Below are 19,657 nucleotides of genomic sequence, written 5' to 3'. Positions count from 1 at the left end.
AGTTGCTCTGCAGCATGTGGGATCTTCCTGGAACAGGGCTTGAACCCGTGTCCCCTGCACTGGCAGGGGGATTCCTAACCACTGTACCACCAGGGAAGTCCCTCAAACCCAAAATTTTACTCCTTCATATTACTCCCTAAGTAAAGTCTCCCTAAATTCTTCAGGTAGAGTAATTTGCTTCTTTGTAACTGTACTTCATACCTACATTTATACATAAAACTTAAACTATGCATTTTATTTATTATTATGAAACTCTTGGGGAAAGGAAATGTATTTTTTGTTGTTGTTCTCCTGTGTGTATGTGCTTAAATAAGTAGGTTCCCAGTAAATGTCTGTGGAATAAGTGAAAAGATACAGTCACCTATACTGATGAAATGTACTGATGAAAGAATACAAAGAATTAAAGTATCAGGAGACAAGATAAAGACGGCTGGAAAGACGGTGGTACTTTAAGATGACACATGGTTTATTTTTGTTAGCTTAAAACAATAATGGAAATAAGATTTACTGAAAGATAGAAACAGTATTAACACAAGCTGACAACAACAATAAATATATTTTAGTAAACCAAAGTAGATTGGGATTAACAAAGTGGAATCGGTTGCTTTATAAACTGTGCTGGTTAAGTCAATTTATGGCTTCATTAGGTTAAGAAATTTGCTCACTAAAGTGCATGGCTGCTTTTACTTTTACTGTCATCAAATTCCAGTGCTTAAACACAGACATACTTTTCTATAGAAGCAAGTATCCAGGACTAATTATATAATTTGTCTGTGGATCATTCAGGCCCTCAATCTGTTTATCTTCCTAGACTGAAATCAATTAGGTGGCCTGAGGTCATGAAAACAGCACTGACTCAAGAATTAAGTAACCTGGGATTTTACCCCAAGTACAGGAGCTAACTACACTTGTTTCTTCAAGTTTCTTTCTCTCCTTCAAAAGGGAACCTCTCACAAGGCCAGCAGATAGCCAACAGCCTCCAGCTGAGTGTCTTTGGGATCTGTAGCAGTGTTCCAGCTGAGGCCACACTTCCCCCGGTTAGCTCCCAATGAGAGACTGAGCATGACAATGGCACCAGGTCCTGGGCATTTCTGCTTACTGAAGGATTCCTCTGTGGGAAACCTATGCACTTGAGCTCCCCACAGAGTTGACAGAGACTCTCACAGCTGCAACATAATCTGAGTCTCTTCCTACTGGATCCTCCTTCCTTCTTTCTCTCCTTAACAGGCGTCAGAACTGTATCATGGCCTGTCTACTGCTCCTCCTCTTTATCCTACACAGATACTATTCCACAATAAATCTCCTTCCCTTTTAATTTTGTCTTGGCATCTGCTTCCCAGAGGACCTCAAGTGACACACTGACATATCCTATTCTCCAACTGCAAGGTTTATCTTGCTTGTTTATCTAGTTATCATGTATTGCCAACTTTACCAGAATACTGACTGGGCATTTAACCAGGTTAAAAACAGGCTTGTGTACTAAAAAGGAATATAGATTAGAAAGTCTCTTCAAACTCTAAAAATTTCACCTTCTGTGGTGTTGAGCTAAAATCAATTTGGTTTAACCAACTAATCAATATTCAACATGCAGAATCTATCAAAAGTACTTACATAACTGTGTTGTCATCCACTAAGATATCACAACCATGAGCAGGACACGAAATAGTCTGAAAAAGATCGAAATTTAAACTATGTCTTCATTCAACAAATATTTACTGAATGTTTACCATTGCCAGGAACTCTGCTAGATTCTGAGGAGACCTTAACATCTGTAGGACCTTAAGCATACCTTTTCTATTAAAGGAAGCGTGTGTGTGTGTGTGTGTGTTTATCACCATAAAGCAACTAAAACTGCTAACCCAAACAACTGGTTTTTCAATATAAAACTTGATTGGCAAAAGCAAGAGATATGACAAAAATTCTCAACAAGTTTAGCCTATAAACACAAATGTTAATGCCTGCTGAGAAAACATTACCTGGACTGGATCTTTAATTGGAATGACACATTGTAAGTAGAAAAATGTCACAATTATCTTTAGTTGTTTTAATCTAGAAAAAAGTTCTACATGCAATTCACAACCGAGAATGCTTCACCTGTTTATATTTGTGTAAGGGTCTAAACACTGTAAGAAATTCAACAAAAACTGAAAAACAAATTGACATCTTTACCTGTCCCATGCCTTCTTCCATTATTTTGGTAGTTAAATATTCACTCCAGCACTGCATACAAAACTTATGTCCACATTCAAGGCCAGTGAAATACTGCAACAAAAATAATACATGGACTTTTAAATGACATTATCAGAAGAATCACTATACACAGTGACTCAATAAGGCTCTATTAGGTCACATTTCTCATAGTGGCTAAAATGTCCAATTTGACAAGACTAGATGGGCTCCTAAAATGAACTTCTACGTGATGCAATCTATACATGCAAATTCACTGAACACAAAACACCTAATTAGTGAGAACTGCATCTAGAGTAGATATTTATAATTTTGAGGAAAGGCACACAAGTTTGTACCAATAAGCATATGAAAAGATGCTCAATATCCTTCGTCATCAGGGAAATGTAAATCAAAGCCATAATGAGACACCACTTCACACCCACTAGCTATAATCAAAAAGACATAAGAAAAGTGTTGCAAGAATGTGGAGAAATTAGAACCCTCATACACTGCTGGTGGGAATGCAAATGGTACAGGAACTTTGGAAAACACTTTGGCAGTTTCTCAAAAAATTAAACAGAGTTATTACCATATGATCCAGCAACCCCACTCCTAGGTGTATACCCACAAGAAACGAAAACATACACCCCAGATAAAAAACTTGTACACAAATGTTCGCAGCAGCATTATCCACAATTACCCAAAAGTGCAAACAATTCTAACGTCCATCAACTGACAAATAAGGAAAATGTGAAATATCCATATAACAGAATATAATTCAGCCATAAAAGGGAGTATTGATACATACTATAATATGGATGAACCCTGAAAACATGTTAAGTGAAATAAGCCAATCACAAAAGACCACATATTGTTTGATTCCACTTATATGAAACGAACATAACAGGCAAATTCATAGAGAAAGTAGATTTGTGGTTGCCCAGGGCTGGGAAGCTTGGGAGGGAATGGGAAGTGACTATAAAAGGATACAGGTCTTTGTGGGGGGTTACTAAAATGTTCTAAAATTAACTGTGATAATATATTTAAGACCACTTTAAACAGACAAGTTGTATGGTATGTGAATTCATCTCAATAAAGCTGTTATTTTTTATTTTTAGCTTTTGGCCACATCGCTCAGCTTGCAGGATCCTAGCTCTCCAACCAGGGACTGAACCTGGGCCACAGCAGTGAAAGCGCCAAGTCCTAACCACTGGACTGCCAGGGAGCTCCCAAAGCTGTTATTTTTTAAATGTGACACAAATACAGCACCATGGAACATAGCTAACCTGGAAAATAAAATTTTATGGAAACCAAAATATTTATTCAGAATAATAGTAACATCTGAGTATTAATAGTAACACTGTGGTCTAATCTTATACTACTTATATGATTTGAAATAATACCAATTTGATGCCTGGTTAAATGAAGTATACTATCTTTTATAATGGGATATCAAAAGCAGGTACTGTAAATAATATTAAGAGAGTCTAGAGGACTGTCTTTTCAAAAAACAAACAATGGTTATCATATTTTAGCTTAAGAATATTCTACAATATTTACTACCAAATTACTTTTTAAATGAATAATACAGGCTCATGTTAAAGACAATTATTTAACAATATGGGTTTATGTTAGAAAAATAAGTCTCCCTCATCCCCATCCTTCTCTACCTTGTCCTCTACTTCTCTACCTGATTACTACTTCCAATATCTTACATATTATATTTTTCCAGAGATGTTCTAATGTACACAGGTGCACACACATGGTAAAAGTACCACAAAGTCTCTTCTGCATCTTGCTTTTATTATTATTATTACCTTTGCAATCAAATGAATGTATATCAGGAAAAATTTGTACAAGTGAAACTGTAACAGTATATATTTAGAACTTGATTATTACAAAGCTTTGTTTATAGAGGCTGTTCCAATTTATACTATAGAAGAGAACCTTGGTTCTCACACGCATGTAAAAACAGTATATTATTCAACTCTCTGATCTCTGTCAATCTAACAAGTGAAAATGAAGTTAACTACCATTAGTTTTGATTTTATTTCTTTTTATGAGTGAAGTTTAAACATTCGAAAAAACATTTAAGGCTGTGTATTTCTTTTTCTGTGAATTTTCTTCACCTATTTTGCCCATTCGTCCTTTGGGCTTTTCTTCTAAATGATTTACTAGGGTTTTTAGCTTTTTTGGCTGTTGATAATTGTGGAAAATATTCTCTCCCAGTTTCAGTGTTTGTATTTTGCTGCTATGCAGAAGCTCTTTATTCATATGTAGCAAAATGTATTAGTTTTAGAATCTATAACTTCTAAATTAATTTTTTAAAATATTTACTTATTTATTTGGCTCCGCCGGGTCTCACTTGTGGCACACGAGATCTTTGTTGCAGCATGAGGGATTCTTTAGTCGCACCAGGCAGGATTTTTAGTTGCAGCATGTGGGATCTATTCCCTGATCAGGGATTGAACCCGGGTCCCCTGCATTGGGAATGCAGAGTCCTAACCACTGGACCACCAGGGAAGTGCCTTCTAAATTAATTTTGATATAAAGAGTTAGGTAAGAATCTAAGTTTCCAGATAGCTACCAAGTTGTTTCAACACCATTTAGTAAATAATCCACCTTATCTGAAATGCCTCCTCTATTATATACTAAATTCTCCTCATATATACTTGACTCTATCCTGTTCCACTGCACTGCTTATTCCTGAATTTGGTAGGACTAGTTCCCTCACTACCCCCATCAATCTATTCTTCTTTTTCTTTATTTCATTATTATTCTATCTTTCCAAATACTTGTCATTCATTTATCTCTCTCTTTCTTCATACAGATCTTTCATATTTCTTGCCAAGTTTATTCCCAGCTCTTCTGTGGCTCTTATAAAGTGGCATTTTAAATTCTATAACATTTTCTAATTAGTTGTTATTTTAAATATGTTTATGAAATTTCTGATGTTGCTTATGATATAGATGCAAACAGTCAGGATACAGTATTACAGCATATCAACTACATAAAAAATGCCTGGAAAGTAGTTAGGGAAGAAAACATTGCAGAGACTTGGTTTACAGACCAAATGACATGGAAAATATCAAGGTTAAAATATGGTGCTATTCAGAGATTGACAATGATTCTAACTCATTCACAAAATGAGTGAAAATAAATATTTGGGAAATCAATATTCTCATCCATAAAAAAAAGATCTGGTAAATCAATAAAAGAATCTACTCTCACTACTCCCCAACAGTGAAGGAGATCTGGCACTAATCTGTTGCCAGATTACTAAAGAAGAGTATTTGATTTTTGAGACTATAATAAGAAGGGACATTCTGTATAGGACAAATACAGTAGAGTCATGTATCAGCAATTCTAAAATGTTTTACTCCTAACTTAAAAACATATATATCTTCATGTGCTTTATTCCTTTTTCAAAGACTGAGAGATTAAAGGTCACAATGGTTACTAAGTGAGCACTATAAGTAACACCTTTACTTTTGGGACTTCTACACCAGGGGTCATTCATTACAAGATAAAAAGACAAAGACAAAGTTTCTTCACCCCCCCCCCCCTTTCCAGTAACTTTTCAAATTAAATAGATAAGACTAAAGAAGATAAATTAGAAAAATAAATCACACACACACATATCCAAAGACAAAGCAAAAACTAACCAGTAGTATAAAGACACATTCATTGTGCTCAAGAGTTTTGTCATCATGGATATACCAGGGTATCATCCTGTCTATCTTATTTCCCTTTCCTTCCTCCTCCTCTGACATATATGTTCCCTTACTACCTTGTGCTTACCTACTTGGCTCCCTGGGTCTTCCCCTGATTCAGGGGGTCAGATTATCTATTCATTAAATTTATCCCTGTTTATATTATAAATACAACTGACCCAAAAAAATACACTAAAAATATACAAAATATTATCTACAACAGAAATGAATGGTTCTGAAGAAAAAGAACTGAAAAGAATACATACTCTTAAATGTTTCACTTATCTCCACCATTTACACACATAGCAACTAATGTCAAAGAAAAGTAAGAACATTAAGAATTATCTTTCCTCCTTCGGAAGTTGTCTGTATAATCTCTAAAGCTGAAGCCATTTTGTTTACAAAAACTGAGCAATCAGGGCACCAGTTCCCTCACCTGTAAAATGGAATGAGTTAAAAAGGAAGATAGGGCTTCCTAGGTGGCGCAGTGGTTAAGAATCCGCCTGCCAATGCAGGGGACACAAGTTCGATCCCTGCTCCAGGAAGATCCCACATGCCACGGAGCAACTAAGCCCGTGTGCCAAAAAAAAAAAAAAAAAAAAAGGAAGATAGAGCACAAAGATTCAGAGGTGCCCCCGGGGTGGGGAACCAGAGGTGGACAACCCTCACAATCTTCAACTTTCCCTTTATCTATTTAACATACCTTATTCTTAGAAAATACAAATTATTTACATCATAAAAATGATATGGTGGTCCAAGCTGTATTTCCCAGTTGAGCTAAATCTTAAGCTTTGATTCAAAAGAACATTATCACAAAGGGAATAACTATAGCCAGGGCTAAGAAACCCCCAAACTGGCCACAACACAAAGGGGCAGGGGGACGGGGGAAGGAATCTCCGAACTTATAGAGTATTCCAAAATCTCAGGAAATTGTTTTTAAAGAAGAGACTGGGACTTCCCTGGTGGCTCAGTGGATAAGACTCCGAGCTCCCAATGAAAGGGGCCCGAGTTTGATCCCTGGTCAGGGAACTAGATCCCACATGCATGCTGCAACTAAGGAGCCCATGTGCTGCAAGTAAGGAACTGGTGAGCCACAACTAAGACCCGGTGCAACTAACCAACTAAATAAATTTAAAAAAAAAATAAAAATAAAGAAAAGGCCACCCCAAATAGTTAACTCCAAAGTATTACAAACTAAGCTGTCAGAAGTATTTACTTAAAAACCTGTTTTCACGTGGCACTGTAACAAAGCGAAGTTGCTTTCTAGAAGAATAAAGATATCAAAGACACACAATAATAAAAGGCAAGTAACAGTGTTTGAAGAGAGTAGAAGAAATTGACACATGGGAGTTATTTAAGTAATGTAAGTATAGAAATCAGCCACCCAATTAAGCGTGAATGAAGGATCTCAGGTGACATTTACTTGCAAAACTGAAAAGGTTAAAATTACCCTTCTTTATTAGCCTAAAAATCTGTGAGAAAAGTTGCATTGTGATTACTTTTTCCTAACATCTGGCACAGTTTCCATAACACTTTAACTTACTTTCCAACCCATGCTGCTATTTGCTTTCTTGTCCTGTCACTTATATAGCCAAACTTCCTTTAAAATAATAATTTGTTTATATTTATTGCCTCTACTTTCTTTCCCATCTTCAAGTCAATGACTCTTTTTAGCCCATGCAGTTTGGTTTCCCATCTTACCACAATACTTAAAATACTGATAACTTTCCAGGATCATCAGTCAACTTCTTATCGTTAATTCTAAACTAAACTTTCAAGTCTTTTCTCTAAAGCTAGCACTGTTTACCATTCTTGGAACTGCATTCTCTTTCTTTGGCTTCTGTATTGCTACATCTTCCCAGTTCACCTAATTACCACACCTTCAGATGTTAATTCAAATGTCAATGTCTGTGCGAAGTCCTCCCTAATCCAAAACTGGGTTAGGTGTCTCTCCAATAGGTTCCCACAGTATCATGCCCTATCAAAGCATTTACCATTCTTTCTGACTGTATCATCTTACTTATCTGCCTAGCTAACCTATAAATTATCTGAGGCAGGCATTACGCCTTTATTCTCCATTGCTTCTAACACTTAGAATAGTACCTGGTGTGGTGAATGAATGAATGAATGAATAGCGGCTTCTCCATTATCACTTAAAAGTGCAAACACAATTTACACTGCAAATATCTACTCATGATTTTCAATTCTAATTTGTTCAGACTGCCAGACAATACCAAGGGCATTAAGAAAGTTACAGGGATATATGTAAGCAGCTAGCTTCAGTACTCAAATTACATTTAAGATTTAAACTAAGGAGGAGCTGGCTATAACAGAGCAGGAAGGGAAATGCTAAGGAATAAGGAAACCTTGTATGATCTGGGACAGAGTATTTGGGTCTTAGTACTCACTTCACAGAAACATTTATAAGCTGTAAACACTATACAAATGTCAACTGCTAAAGAAAGATAATAAAATGGTCAAAACATGAAATTAATGTATTTTTAATAGCAGTGCTAATTGTTCTTTGTAAATAGTTAAATTAGGATTGTGATTTAAGGAGATGGAAATAAATAAATAGCAGTTTCAGGCTCACAGAGATTTGAAAGAATATCTTATTTGATTTATTTGAAAGATTAATTAAACTGAGACCCAGCAAGATTAGATGACTTACTACCCAAAACCAAAAAGCTAGTGTTAGACCTGTGATCAAAATTTGAGAATTTGGAAATTCAATTCAGCATTTTACCTACTAAATTATTTTAACTCTGATTTTCCATTTCTCTAAGAGCATATAATTAACTTTCTTTTAAAGCTTCTTTTTCTAAGCACTTGTACATGTGAAAAAATTAATTTCCTTCAAATGGGAATCTTTAGAGGTACACATGTTAAATTCTAGGATTAACAATGAAAAACCTTCAATATGTAGAAATACTGTAAAAATAAACTAATTACTAGAAAAATCTGCTTAACTATTAGAGAATATGAACAAGATAGTTATAATTGTTATAGAATTATTCTTAGATATCTTGAAACATCTTAAGAGGTGAATTCCAAATAACTAAACACATTTTTTTTTTTTTTGCCACAAATGATTACTAATAATGTACCTTCACAGGAAGATTGTTTATTTAAGCCTAAATTTCTTCACTGGATACCCCAAGTAAATCATCTAATTTCAGTAAGTTTTAAGAGGGACATGTATTAAAGAATCTCCATTAGAATGAACCTGTATGTGTGAAAACCTTTTGTTATGAAGAATCCTGAAAGCTCCCTAGTAAAATAGCATTGAAGACATTTTATAAGTGTTTTGGATATTTATTCTAAAAACTTAGTTTTAAACCTATTTTAATTCGGATGAAAAATAATTCTATTTGCTGTCTATCTATTACACAAGTCTCCCACGGTGGTAAAATAAAATTGGAAAACATTTAGGTGTGTAATGACAACCTGGACAAGTTGCTGCTTTTCAAAAAGCAAACAGAGGAGGACTGAGAGAGAACAAGCTCTTACTCTTTCTTTTCCTTTCTTTATCCTTAATATACTGATAGGTTATTGCTTTGCTACAATCCCAGACTCCCAGATCTTCCTTTGTTTAAATAATGAAAAGTTGATTTACCCTCTGAAATAGAGTCAGTGCTAGCCTTAAACTACCAGATACTCACCGAGTTAGGGTAGTTCAAGTAGCAGATCTGACAAGGCATATCCTGTGCTGATGACCTTGTATTCATCTGGCGTGTTCGAGACTTTTTACTTGGATTAATTACATGACACTCAGCAAAGAGCTTCTCCAGGTTTCCATCAAAGTACCTGCATTATTTAAACAGAAAGGATGAGAGCCCAGCAATAGCACACTGTTAGAGCTCTCCAAAAACCTGATTTTCTATAGGGAAAATCAATGAAGTGAATTAAACCAAGATCATAACCTTTCTTGCTCAGAGGAAATGAGCTGTATGGCTACAAACTGCAGCAAGTAGAAGTATATGTGTATGAAAGCAGACTGAATTTTTGTTGCTATTTTGACACGTTTTACTGCGCCTCTATCATGAGAGGTTAAGCTATTAGTGTATTAACAGTACTACAATTAAAACCTAAGGATGAAAGTTACACTCTCTCTAGTGGGATCTCATGAAGAGTAATGGTATTTTAAACAGCTAGGCTATATTTTATACCAAGGAATTCATTTTATTCATAATTTTAGTTATACCAGTTTAAAATATTAGCAAGTAAACCACCTACAAAGCATAACTTATCCCGTTAAGCATTTACAAAAATGAAACTATTACATGTGGCTCATTCTGCAAAAGACTTGCTTTCTAAATATTCTTTTAAAATAATTTTTAATTTATTAGGAAAGGGGAAGAAGGAGGAAACAAAAAAGTGTATCTTTAAAAGTTTTTATATCAAATAATCTATATATTAGCTTTTTCATAAGATATGTATCTAAATATACAGAAGTAGTTCACTATCTAAGATATCAACGGCATGGTATGGCAAGTATAATACTAGCTACAGAGTTTCAACTAAACTGTAAACTTCTTGACAGAAGACAGTGGTAAATACTTAGCACAATATCTCTCCCATTAACCCAGTTAAGGCATGGTCTTTGGCCTCCTGAAATATCTTAATAATCTAAATGGAAAAGCAATAGATTAAAAAAAACTTTCAATTTGTGAATCAATATAACCAGCAAAAATATTAACACGGAATCTAATAAATTTACTTTTTAGCTTAAGTCCAGGTTTAAATAACTACAATGTTCTCTATATATAAACAGAAGATTCTCAAGTTAAAAAATAATCAATACTCAAAAGAGATTCCCAATATTTTTAATGAAAGTCTTGTTCAGGCTTTGTGTCAAAGCATTTACTGTATCTCCAGAAAATCACTCCTATGAGATCAAACCACATCACTATCCTAAGACTGATAAAACACATTTATGTGTCAATGAAATGGTCAAGTTATCAATCAATATGTCAACATATTATAGAAAGGGAACTTATATGAAGTTCTCCCTGATGATTCAGCTAATCAAAATTTATAGAGCAGATAAATCAAATGCTTTCCTACAAAGCTTATCTCTGAAAAAAAACCTAAGATGTAAGTTTTATCTGAAAAGTAGAAAACATATAAAGCTAACACTTAATATGAATAGGTAAACCAATTAAACCCCTTGTTTTTATTAAAATATATTCATGCTCACAAGAAAAGACAAACTCTTGTCATCCAAAATTTAACTACACAAATTTAGCAACTCTTAATACTTTGGTGAACAGTCTAGACAGCATTCTATGCAAATACACACAGACGTGCATATTTCATATAATCTCATACTCCAGGCTTATTACCTGCTTTCTTCACTAAACAATACGTAACAACATCTTTGTCAATGAGCATGGGTCTACATTATTTTTCATTGTTGTATACTATTTCTCTGTAGGTATATACTATAATTTACACAACCTTATACTGAAAGACATTTAGAGATGTTCTACATACAAACAATCCTAGATTAAAATCTTGGCCCATCTGATGGGGGTAAAATATCTGGACCTAACCTACCATTTCTTTATTAATGAAGCTGAACGTATTTTTCTGTGAAGATCTTGCTATTATTTTATGACTTCAGTACGTAAACAGGAAGAGTAACCCTTTGTTTTATGGATTGCTTTCTTCCCAGTTTCTAACTTCCCTTTGAATCCTGTTTAATGGTGTTTAATTGCCACTTTTAATTTTTATGTAGGCAAATTTACCATGGAACACTGTTGTGATTTATGGATTTCATATGAATTTCTTAAAGGATCTCTATACCCAAAAACTATAAAAATTCATTCATGATTTAGGCCTTTCCTTTAAACTGTTTCCATTAAAACTGTTGATTCTCATGGAAATTATTTTTGTGTAGTAAGGGAGAAAGCAGGGATTCTATTTTAAGCCAAATGGCTAACCATTTACTTTAGGTCTCAGCTTAAAGCTCACTTACTCAAACAAATCTTCTTTGACAGTTCTTCTCCCTTAAATTAGGTAAGGTTCCCTTGTATTACATCCTCAGGTACTTTGTACTCCTGTGCAACACATCACATTACTAACTCTGTAATCACTATTTTATGTTTTTCCTGCTAGAATGTAAGCCCCATGAGGACTATTTCATTACAGCGACAGCCCTAGTATCCAGAAGAATCTTATTGTAAGTGTTCAATTTCTTTTTAAAGAATAAAAAAGTAAATTCTTAATGATAATTGATAATAAATCTGAATTCCTTTATTTAGGACTATTTCTTAAAGATAGCAATATATTAGAGTTCACAGTTTTTGGTCCATTCTAGAAGGCAAATAACTTTCAAACACAGCCCAGGTAAACAGAATGGGGAGGTGAAGAATCCACTCATACTGTTGGTCATAGGAGGCAGGCCTAGAAATGTTTTTCACTTACTAAATTTCATTTTACAGAAATTTAACATTTTAAAATTTGTTTCTGTTTTTATTTTTATTTATCACATGCTCTGTCCACCAATGACTCTGCTATGGCTATTTGAAAGATACTTAAGTCTAATTTATTTTCACTAAACATAACTTAAAATGGTTACTTAAACCTATTTTGCAAACTTTAAATAATACATTGACTGTCCTTATATTATATGACCCTACACTTAACTCCATAGTTTTGGTTGGAACTTCCTGGAGCTTTTCCCACTTGATTATCATTTTACATAATTTTTTCACTACTTACATTGTTTAGACATTACATGGCTTTTCTTTCAAGAATAGTAAAAACTACTTTTTGGTTCCTAAGCTTGATAGCCCTAATTACTTAGACATAATTAAAATGTTTAATTATATTCAAATGCTCGCTTTGGACACCCCACCCCCCAATAGTCACCCCACCCCCCAATATTCTCTATATTGACAGCCTCCATTTTCTTCTGGTACCTATTGTTATTGAAGCCTGTGGTCAAATTAATTATTTTATAATTCAAATCATTTTTCAACTGACATACATACAAGGTTTCTTCATTCTTGAACTTTAGTTCTATAGGGTTTATCTTAGCACTTAACTTTCTCTTTTGAAATGCCATTCTGGTAGTAATTACTTCAAGAGCTTTTAGTTATTAAGACCTGCTTGATTTGTACCCAGCCTTTAATTTGTCCTCCTTGTCTACATCTACTAATTTCTTCTTTGTCCTTTTCTTCTCTTACACATCCCCATTTTCCACAGTATCTGCTCTATCTCTCACTGTTGCCAATGTGGTCTTAACTTCTGCAAGATTATTGCTTGTCCCTTTATTTTTTTTCTTAGTTCTGTCAGCTTCCTTTTCATCTTGTTCTGTTGTTTCATCAGTTTATCTTCGATCCCTTATCTCAGAGAGTCTATGTTTACTTTAATCTTCAAAAGTTTTTTTCAGCCTGCTAACTACAATAGTTTCATTAAGGACTACTATGCTCAAGAACATAGGTGGGGGCTTCCTAGGTGGCGCACTGGTTAAGAATCTGCCTGCCAGTGCAGGGGACACGGCTTCAATCCCTGCTCCAGGAAGATCCCACATGCCGTGGAGCAACTAAGCCAGTGCACCACAACTATTGAGCCTGTGCTTTAGAGCCCGTGAGCCATAACTATTGAGCCCACATGCTGCAACTACTGAAGCCCACGTGCCTAGAGCCCATGCTCCACAAGAAGAGAAGCCACAGCAATGAGGAGCCCACGCACCACAACGAAGAGTAGCCCCCACTCACTGCAACTAAAGAAAGCCCGCACACAGCAAAAAAAGACCCAACACAGCCAATTAAATAAATAAATTTATATTTTAAAAAAAGAACATAGGTGGATTCTTAACTCCCCATACTTTGTATACATGGTCCTTACATATTTGAAAGTTATTTCAGTTTGCTGGCTTTTACATATATCCTTGCCTGTGAAAAACAGACTAAAATGATGAGAAACTAATTCAATGAGAAACTCTCAAGTTCAGGAACCTTGTTTAATGAGTTAACACACATATTTCTCTCTGTTTCACTGACTTCAGTAAACAGCTGCAAAGATTATCCTAGGACACTGCTGCCCTCCTTTACTGCAAAATTTGCCCATCCTTTTGAGAAAAGCATATTGATGAAAAGAAAAACAGAATGGCAGTGTGGTTTTTCCTTCAGTCTAGCTTTTCCTTGGTGGGGCAAGGGCACAATTAGAGTATCCCCACCCCACTTCTCACATGGCCTAGATTTCTCTAGATTAAGATTGTTAGAAGAGCTGGGAATTCCCTGGCAGTCCAGCGGTTAGGACTCCTTGCTCTCGCTGCCAGGTACCTGGGTTTGATCCCTGATTGGGGAACTAAGATCCTGCAAGACATACAGGGTGCACTGCCCCTGCCCCAAAAAAGAATTGTTAGAAAGGCAATTTGAGAGGTTCTTCAACAGAGATTATAAATCCTCTTCTCTCTCTAGGGTTCTCTTTGTTCATTTAGCATGTTTGCAAAAATATAGTTAAACAAAGTGGCATTTAGCCAACTTTCCAGAAAACCTTGATCTTAACTTTTCATTTTCCTTAACTATTAGACAGAAATACACCAAGTAACATGAATTAAGTATCAAGGCAGGAACAGTTACAGCTCAAAAACTATGTCTGGTTATGGAGAGACGAGACATGGCTGGTGGGGTATATCACCAGCTAGAGTTTATTCTTGAATTCTGAATCACTGGCATCACTGTTTGCCATGTCAATATTTAATTTTGTCATTATGAGTTTATCTTAAAAGCCACTAGGGTGTCATACTTCATAAAAAGATCACTGTTGAAGTAGTACTTATTTTCACAACAAAATCAGAAAAGCAAAAATGTTAAGGTAATTTAAAGTTACATTATGGGGCTTTTATACTGCTTATTCTTAGGTTATCAGAGTTCAATCCTCCCTTTAGGTCTTTGATGTTTCCATACATTTTTAAACATCAATTATGTATTACTATAAGCCTAAGAGAGAGCAAAAACATACAAACATATATATGAAAATTTATAAAAATATGCTATATATTATATATCTCCACAAACAAACACACACAGAAGAAGTAAACAAACCTTTACTTTTAAACAACCAAATAATTTTTGTTACACATTCTCATGTGGCATTTTATGGGTACCAAACTTCAACTTCAAAAAGTAACAAAACAGTCACAATTATTCTATACTCAATGTTCTGACAAAGAACTAACAAAGATCTATGACATCAACATCTCTTCTAGGAAGTGCCATTTCAACTATCCTTTGCCCCATTAACCTGCTTCTAATGGTGTTAATTCTTTCTGCTTTTAGAAGAGGTATATTTAAGGGAAAATATCAAAGGCGCAAAGGAACAGATTTTCATTTATATCATATGGATGAATAAAAACTGCCATATTTATAAAAAGCAAAAATAATAGACAATGCATGACAATGTGTCTTAAACCAGCAAAATGGAAGAAGACAGTAGACACACCAGGAAATAAGGCTTTCTCCAGTCTCTACATATAAACATTATCTTCTGAGGTTACTCCTCATCTTCTTTAGAAAGAAGTCAGTAGATCTAATGGTAGTATAAGCAAGTCATCAAGAAATACTGAAGTAAAGAGTTCTTTTTCTTTGAGGAATGAGATTGGAACTGATGATCTGAGCACTATTTTTCATTTAAAACCCCCTTACAACCTTAAAATCTTTCAATAACTTTAAATGTGTTGCTTAAGTAAAAACTTAAATTTAAAAAGTGCTCCCAGGGACTTCCGTGGTGACGCAGTGGTTAAGAATCCGCCTGCCAACGCAGGGGACATGGGTTCGATCCGTGGTTCTGGAAGATTCCACATGCCGCGGAGCAACTAAGCTCATGTGCTACAACTACTGAAGCCCACACGCCTAGAGCCCGTGCTCCACAACAAAAGAAGCCACCACAATGAGAAGCCTGCACACCACAATGAAGAGTAGCCCCCACCTGCTGCAACTAGAGAAAGCCCATGCACAGCAATGAAGATACAACACAGCCAATTAATTACTTTTTTTTTAAAGAGCCAGATCTTAAAAAAGAAAGAGAAAAGGTGTCATTTACCTTTCAAAAAAAAAAAAAAAAATCTGCCTGCCAATGCAGGGGACATAGGTTTGATCCCTGGGCCAAGAAGATCCCACATGCCCGCAGAGCAACTAAGCTTGTAAGCCACAACTACTGAGCCTGTGTTCTAGAGCCCACGTGCCACAGCTACTGATCCTGTGCGCTTAGAGCCCGTGCTCTGCACACCACCACAATAAAAACCCTGCACACTGCAACAAGGAGTATCCCCTGCTCGCTGCAAATAGAGAAAGAAAGCCCACGTGCAGCAACAAAGACCCAATGCAGCCAAAAATAAATACAATAAATAAAAAACAAAATCAAATAAAATAAATAAAAAGGGCTCCTGAAGCAGAAGGTAAACTTTACACAAATTAAAAGATTCACCACATTCTTTGTAGTTTTTAAAGGTATTCTTTCAAAAGAAGGACTAAAACTAGAGTATAAGATTAACTAGCAAACGTATGAATCTCTACTAGGTAAAGTTCAGAATTCCAAGGAACTAGGTAACTGTCTAAGGATTTAGGGATAGAAAATCTTTTCTTCTAAGGAAGACTTCTGGTCCTTGTAAGAAAAAAGATCTAATGAGGACATACACCAAATCTATAGAAACTTGCTTTAAAAGTTTTGGACTTTGTATGCTAGTCTAAAAAATAAATTTAGTTCACATTTTAGTATTATACATGTCTTATAGCTAAATAAATGTATGGACTATGTATTTTTAAGAAAAAAAATACTTTTTGAGATTCTGATATTTTTCCCCATAGGGGAAAATGCAACCTAAAAAAAACCAAAGCAATCCAACCCAACTCATCCCAACCCAACCCATCCCAACCCAACCTAAACCAGAAGAGCAGGATAATAAAAAATCTGAGCTTACTTACTGCTAAACAAAAGACCACTTGACAAAAAAGTTACTAAATAATATTACTTTCAAGTTGTAGTACAAAAATCTTATTGCATAATTTTTAAGAACCTTTTTTGCCATCTGTTCTTCTATACTTTATCCTTTTGGTTCTGAGCCTTGATGAAGGCAAGTGTATTAGAAACTAACCATAGCGAAACAGATATAAGATAATTCCATCTAAGCTTCAATTAGAAAAATCGTAACAGAAGCACAATAAACTATGCCATCTTCCCAAAAGGCTCCCGTCCCCACTTGCTACAGAACAATTTGAATACACAAAAGCCAAAAGAACAATAACTTAAACTCCCATACACCCACCCTCCAGCTTTATATATTATCAACATTTTGCTAATTAAAAGACTTTTTTGGAAGAATAAGATTTCATTCTCATATGAACTTTCAAGGTAGATCTGAAACTACACTGGACACTGTATTGGGCTGGACAAAAAGAGCCTTCCGTTTTTTTAAGTAAAAATAAAAGACATATTTCATTTTCATCAAGAACTTTATTGAACAATGTAGTCACCCTTTTGTTTCACTACCTTCTGCCATTTTTCAAATGACTTCATAATTCCATCTTCCCAAAACTTATCTTTTTGAGCAAAGAACTGTTCCAGGTGCCTTTTACAGTCTTCCAGGCAATTGAAATTTCTTCCATTAAGAGAATTTTGTAAAGACCGAAATCAATGGAAATCCAAAGGAGCAATGCCTGGTGAATATGGTGGATGAATCAGGACTTCCCAGCCAAGCTGTAACAGTTTCTGCCTGGTCATCAAAGAAACATGCAGTCTTGACTTATCCTGATGGAAGATAAGGCATTTTCTGTTGACTAATTCTAGATGCTTTTCGTCGAGTGCTGCTTTCAGTTGGTCTAACTGGGAGCAGTACTTGTTGGAATTAATCGTCTGGTTTTCCAGAGGGAGCTCATAATAGAAGACGCCCTTCCAATCCCACCATATACACAACATCACCTTCTTTGGATGAAGACTGGCCTTTGGTGTGGTTGGTGGCAGTTCATTTTGCTTGCCCCACAATCTGTTCCATTCCACATTATTGTACAGTATCCACTTTTCATCGCCCGTCACAATTTGTTTTAAAAATGGAACGTTTTCATTATGTTTAAGTAGAGAATCACATGCAAAAATATGGTCAAGAAGGTTTTTTCCGCTTAACTTATGTGGAACCCAGACATCAAAGCAATGAACATAACCAAGATGGTGGAAACAATTTTTAACATTTGATTTGAGAATTTTGAGTATGTCAGCTGTCTCCTGAGTGGTATATCATTTTCATTTGATTGCTATCAGCTTCAACTGGTCTACCTGACCGTGGAACATTGTCCAGCAAGAAATCTCCAGCACAAAACTTCACAAACCACTTCTGACACATCTGATCAGTCACAGGACCTTCTCCATACACTGCACATATCTTTTTGTGTTTCAGCTGTGTTTTTACCTTTCTTGAAATAATAAAGAATAATATCTCAAAAATGTTGTCTTTCTTTCATCTTCAATATTAAAATGGCTACACAAAAATTCACTAATTTTGATAAGTCTTTAAATGCACGCTGATGTGACAGCTGTCACATACAATCTAACAAAATTGTTTCCAATGAAGTTAAAGACAACTAAGTGCTACTAGAGCCATCTTACGGGAAAAAAAAAACCCAAACGAACCTTTTGGCCCACGCAATAATAAGAAGCTAATGACTTCCCTTCATAACAGAGAAAATAAAACTACACTAGAGGCCTCAGAGGACACAGATGCTGGTTTCATAAGGTATTCCAGCCACACTTAAACATGCATGTGTTGTCTTCGCTGGTAGCTGTCCATGTTCTTCGGCTTGATTATGACTATTTCAATTTACCAAGTTCTTCTAACCTGAAACCCCTGGCACTTCAACAACTGTACAGTATCCAAAACATTCTAACTTATTTACACATGCTCACTCCCCTCCGCTGAGGAGGAAGACACTCCAAAGCTTTTACTACTTTCTCAAAGGAGACCATGGCCCCCAAAACGACAAGAACCAATACTATTTTTTAAAACTATGTTTTACTTCAAAGAAAACAAAGACTGGTTTCTGTGCCCTGTGTCCAAATTATGTGCATGCAAGCGAAAGTCTACACCCTCTGCTTTGCTCAATGGTCTTTTCCTCCTGCTACCATGAACAGCACAACTCAGTAAATAAAATGAAATAAACTACTTGTGATTTATGCAATAGTGGGTCTGATTCCAATTAAAGAGAAAAATGATTCCTTCTAGTACAAAAAGAAATATCCTTTTATTATTCTGATAATGGTGTTTCAATATATTTAATGGAAGCCCTCGGGCTGTTAATATGGACAGCCTATAAATGAAAGTATGTTTTAAAATCTAGCTATGCTAAAACTAAGAATAAACTATCAAAATATGAGACAGTATATAATTAAGATCATTTTTACATAGTTCCCTCACAGATTCACCAGTCATGTGGGAACTGTGCTAGTTAGTGGCAATGTTAATTGCTTTGAAGGAAAGAAACAGACAGCTATTTGCAATATGACACACTAAGTATGCAAGAGGTAGGAAGAGAATGCTTAGGGAAGTAGAGAAAATAGAACCTAACTTCAGGAAGTCAAAATGACTTCACAGTAAATGTGATAAGAATTCAGGGAATAAGGAGATCCAGGGGGCATCATACAACCCAGGACAAGAACTAGAACACGGCTAGTACTTTGGAAACCCTCCAAACATCCCTTTCTCAGTAACAAGCTCCTCTTTCCCCCCAGAGATAGTCACTACCCCATTTTTCTTTATAGTTTTACCACCTAAA

General features: G+C 35.4%; 1 protein-coding gene and 1 non-coding gene across 3 annotated transcripts in view; both read right to left on the bottom strand.

Moving 5' to 3' along the window:
* The window catches only part of ARIH1 (ariadne RBR E3 ubiquitin protein ligase 1), a 102,295-nt gene that overhangs the window by 31,826 nt on the left and 50,812 nt on the right, over nt 1-19,657 (bottom strand). For both annotated transcript variants that reach the window (XM_057723233.1, XM_057723234.1), the window contains 3 exons: nt 9,545-9,689; nt 2,170-2,262; nt 1,612-1,667 (listed from right to left, as the gene is read on the bottom strand). In XM_057723233.1, coding sequence (XP_057579216.1) covers nt 1,612-1,667; nt 2,170-2,262; nt 9,545-9,689 — 294 coding nt within the window. The remainder of the gene's footprint in view (nt 1-1,611; nt 1,668-2,169; nt 2,263-9,544; nt 9,690-19,657) is intronic.
* TRNAG-CCC (transfer RNA glycine (anticodon CCC)) lies at nt 4,620-4,692 on the bottom strand. Its single transcript has one exon. It is a non-coding gene; the product is annotated as a tRNA-Gly (tRNA).

This window comes from Hippopotamus amphibius, chromosome 2, assembly GCF_030028045.1.
Source record: "Hippopotamus amphibius kiboko isolate mHipAmp2 chromosome 2, mHipAmp2.hap2, whole genome shotgun sequence".
NCBI lineage: Eukaryota > Metazoa > Chordata > Mammalia > Artiodactyla > Hippopotamidae > Hippopotamus > Hippopotamus amphibius.
The sequence above is the reverse complement of the archived record's forward strand: the minus strand, read 5'-3'. Positions and strand labels throughout refer to the sequence as shown.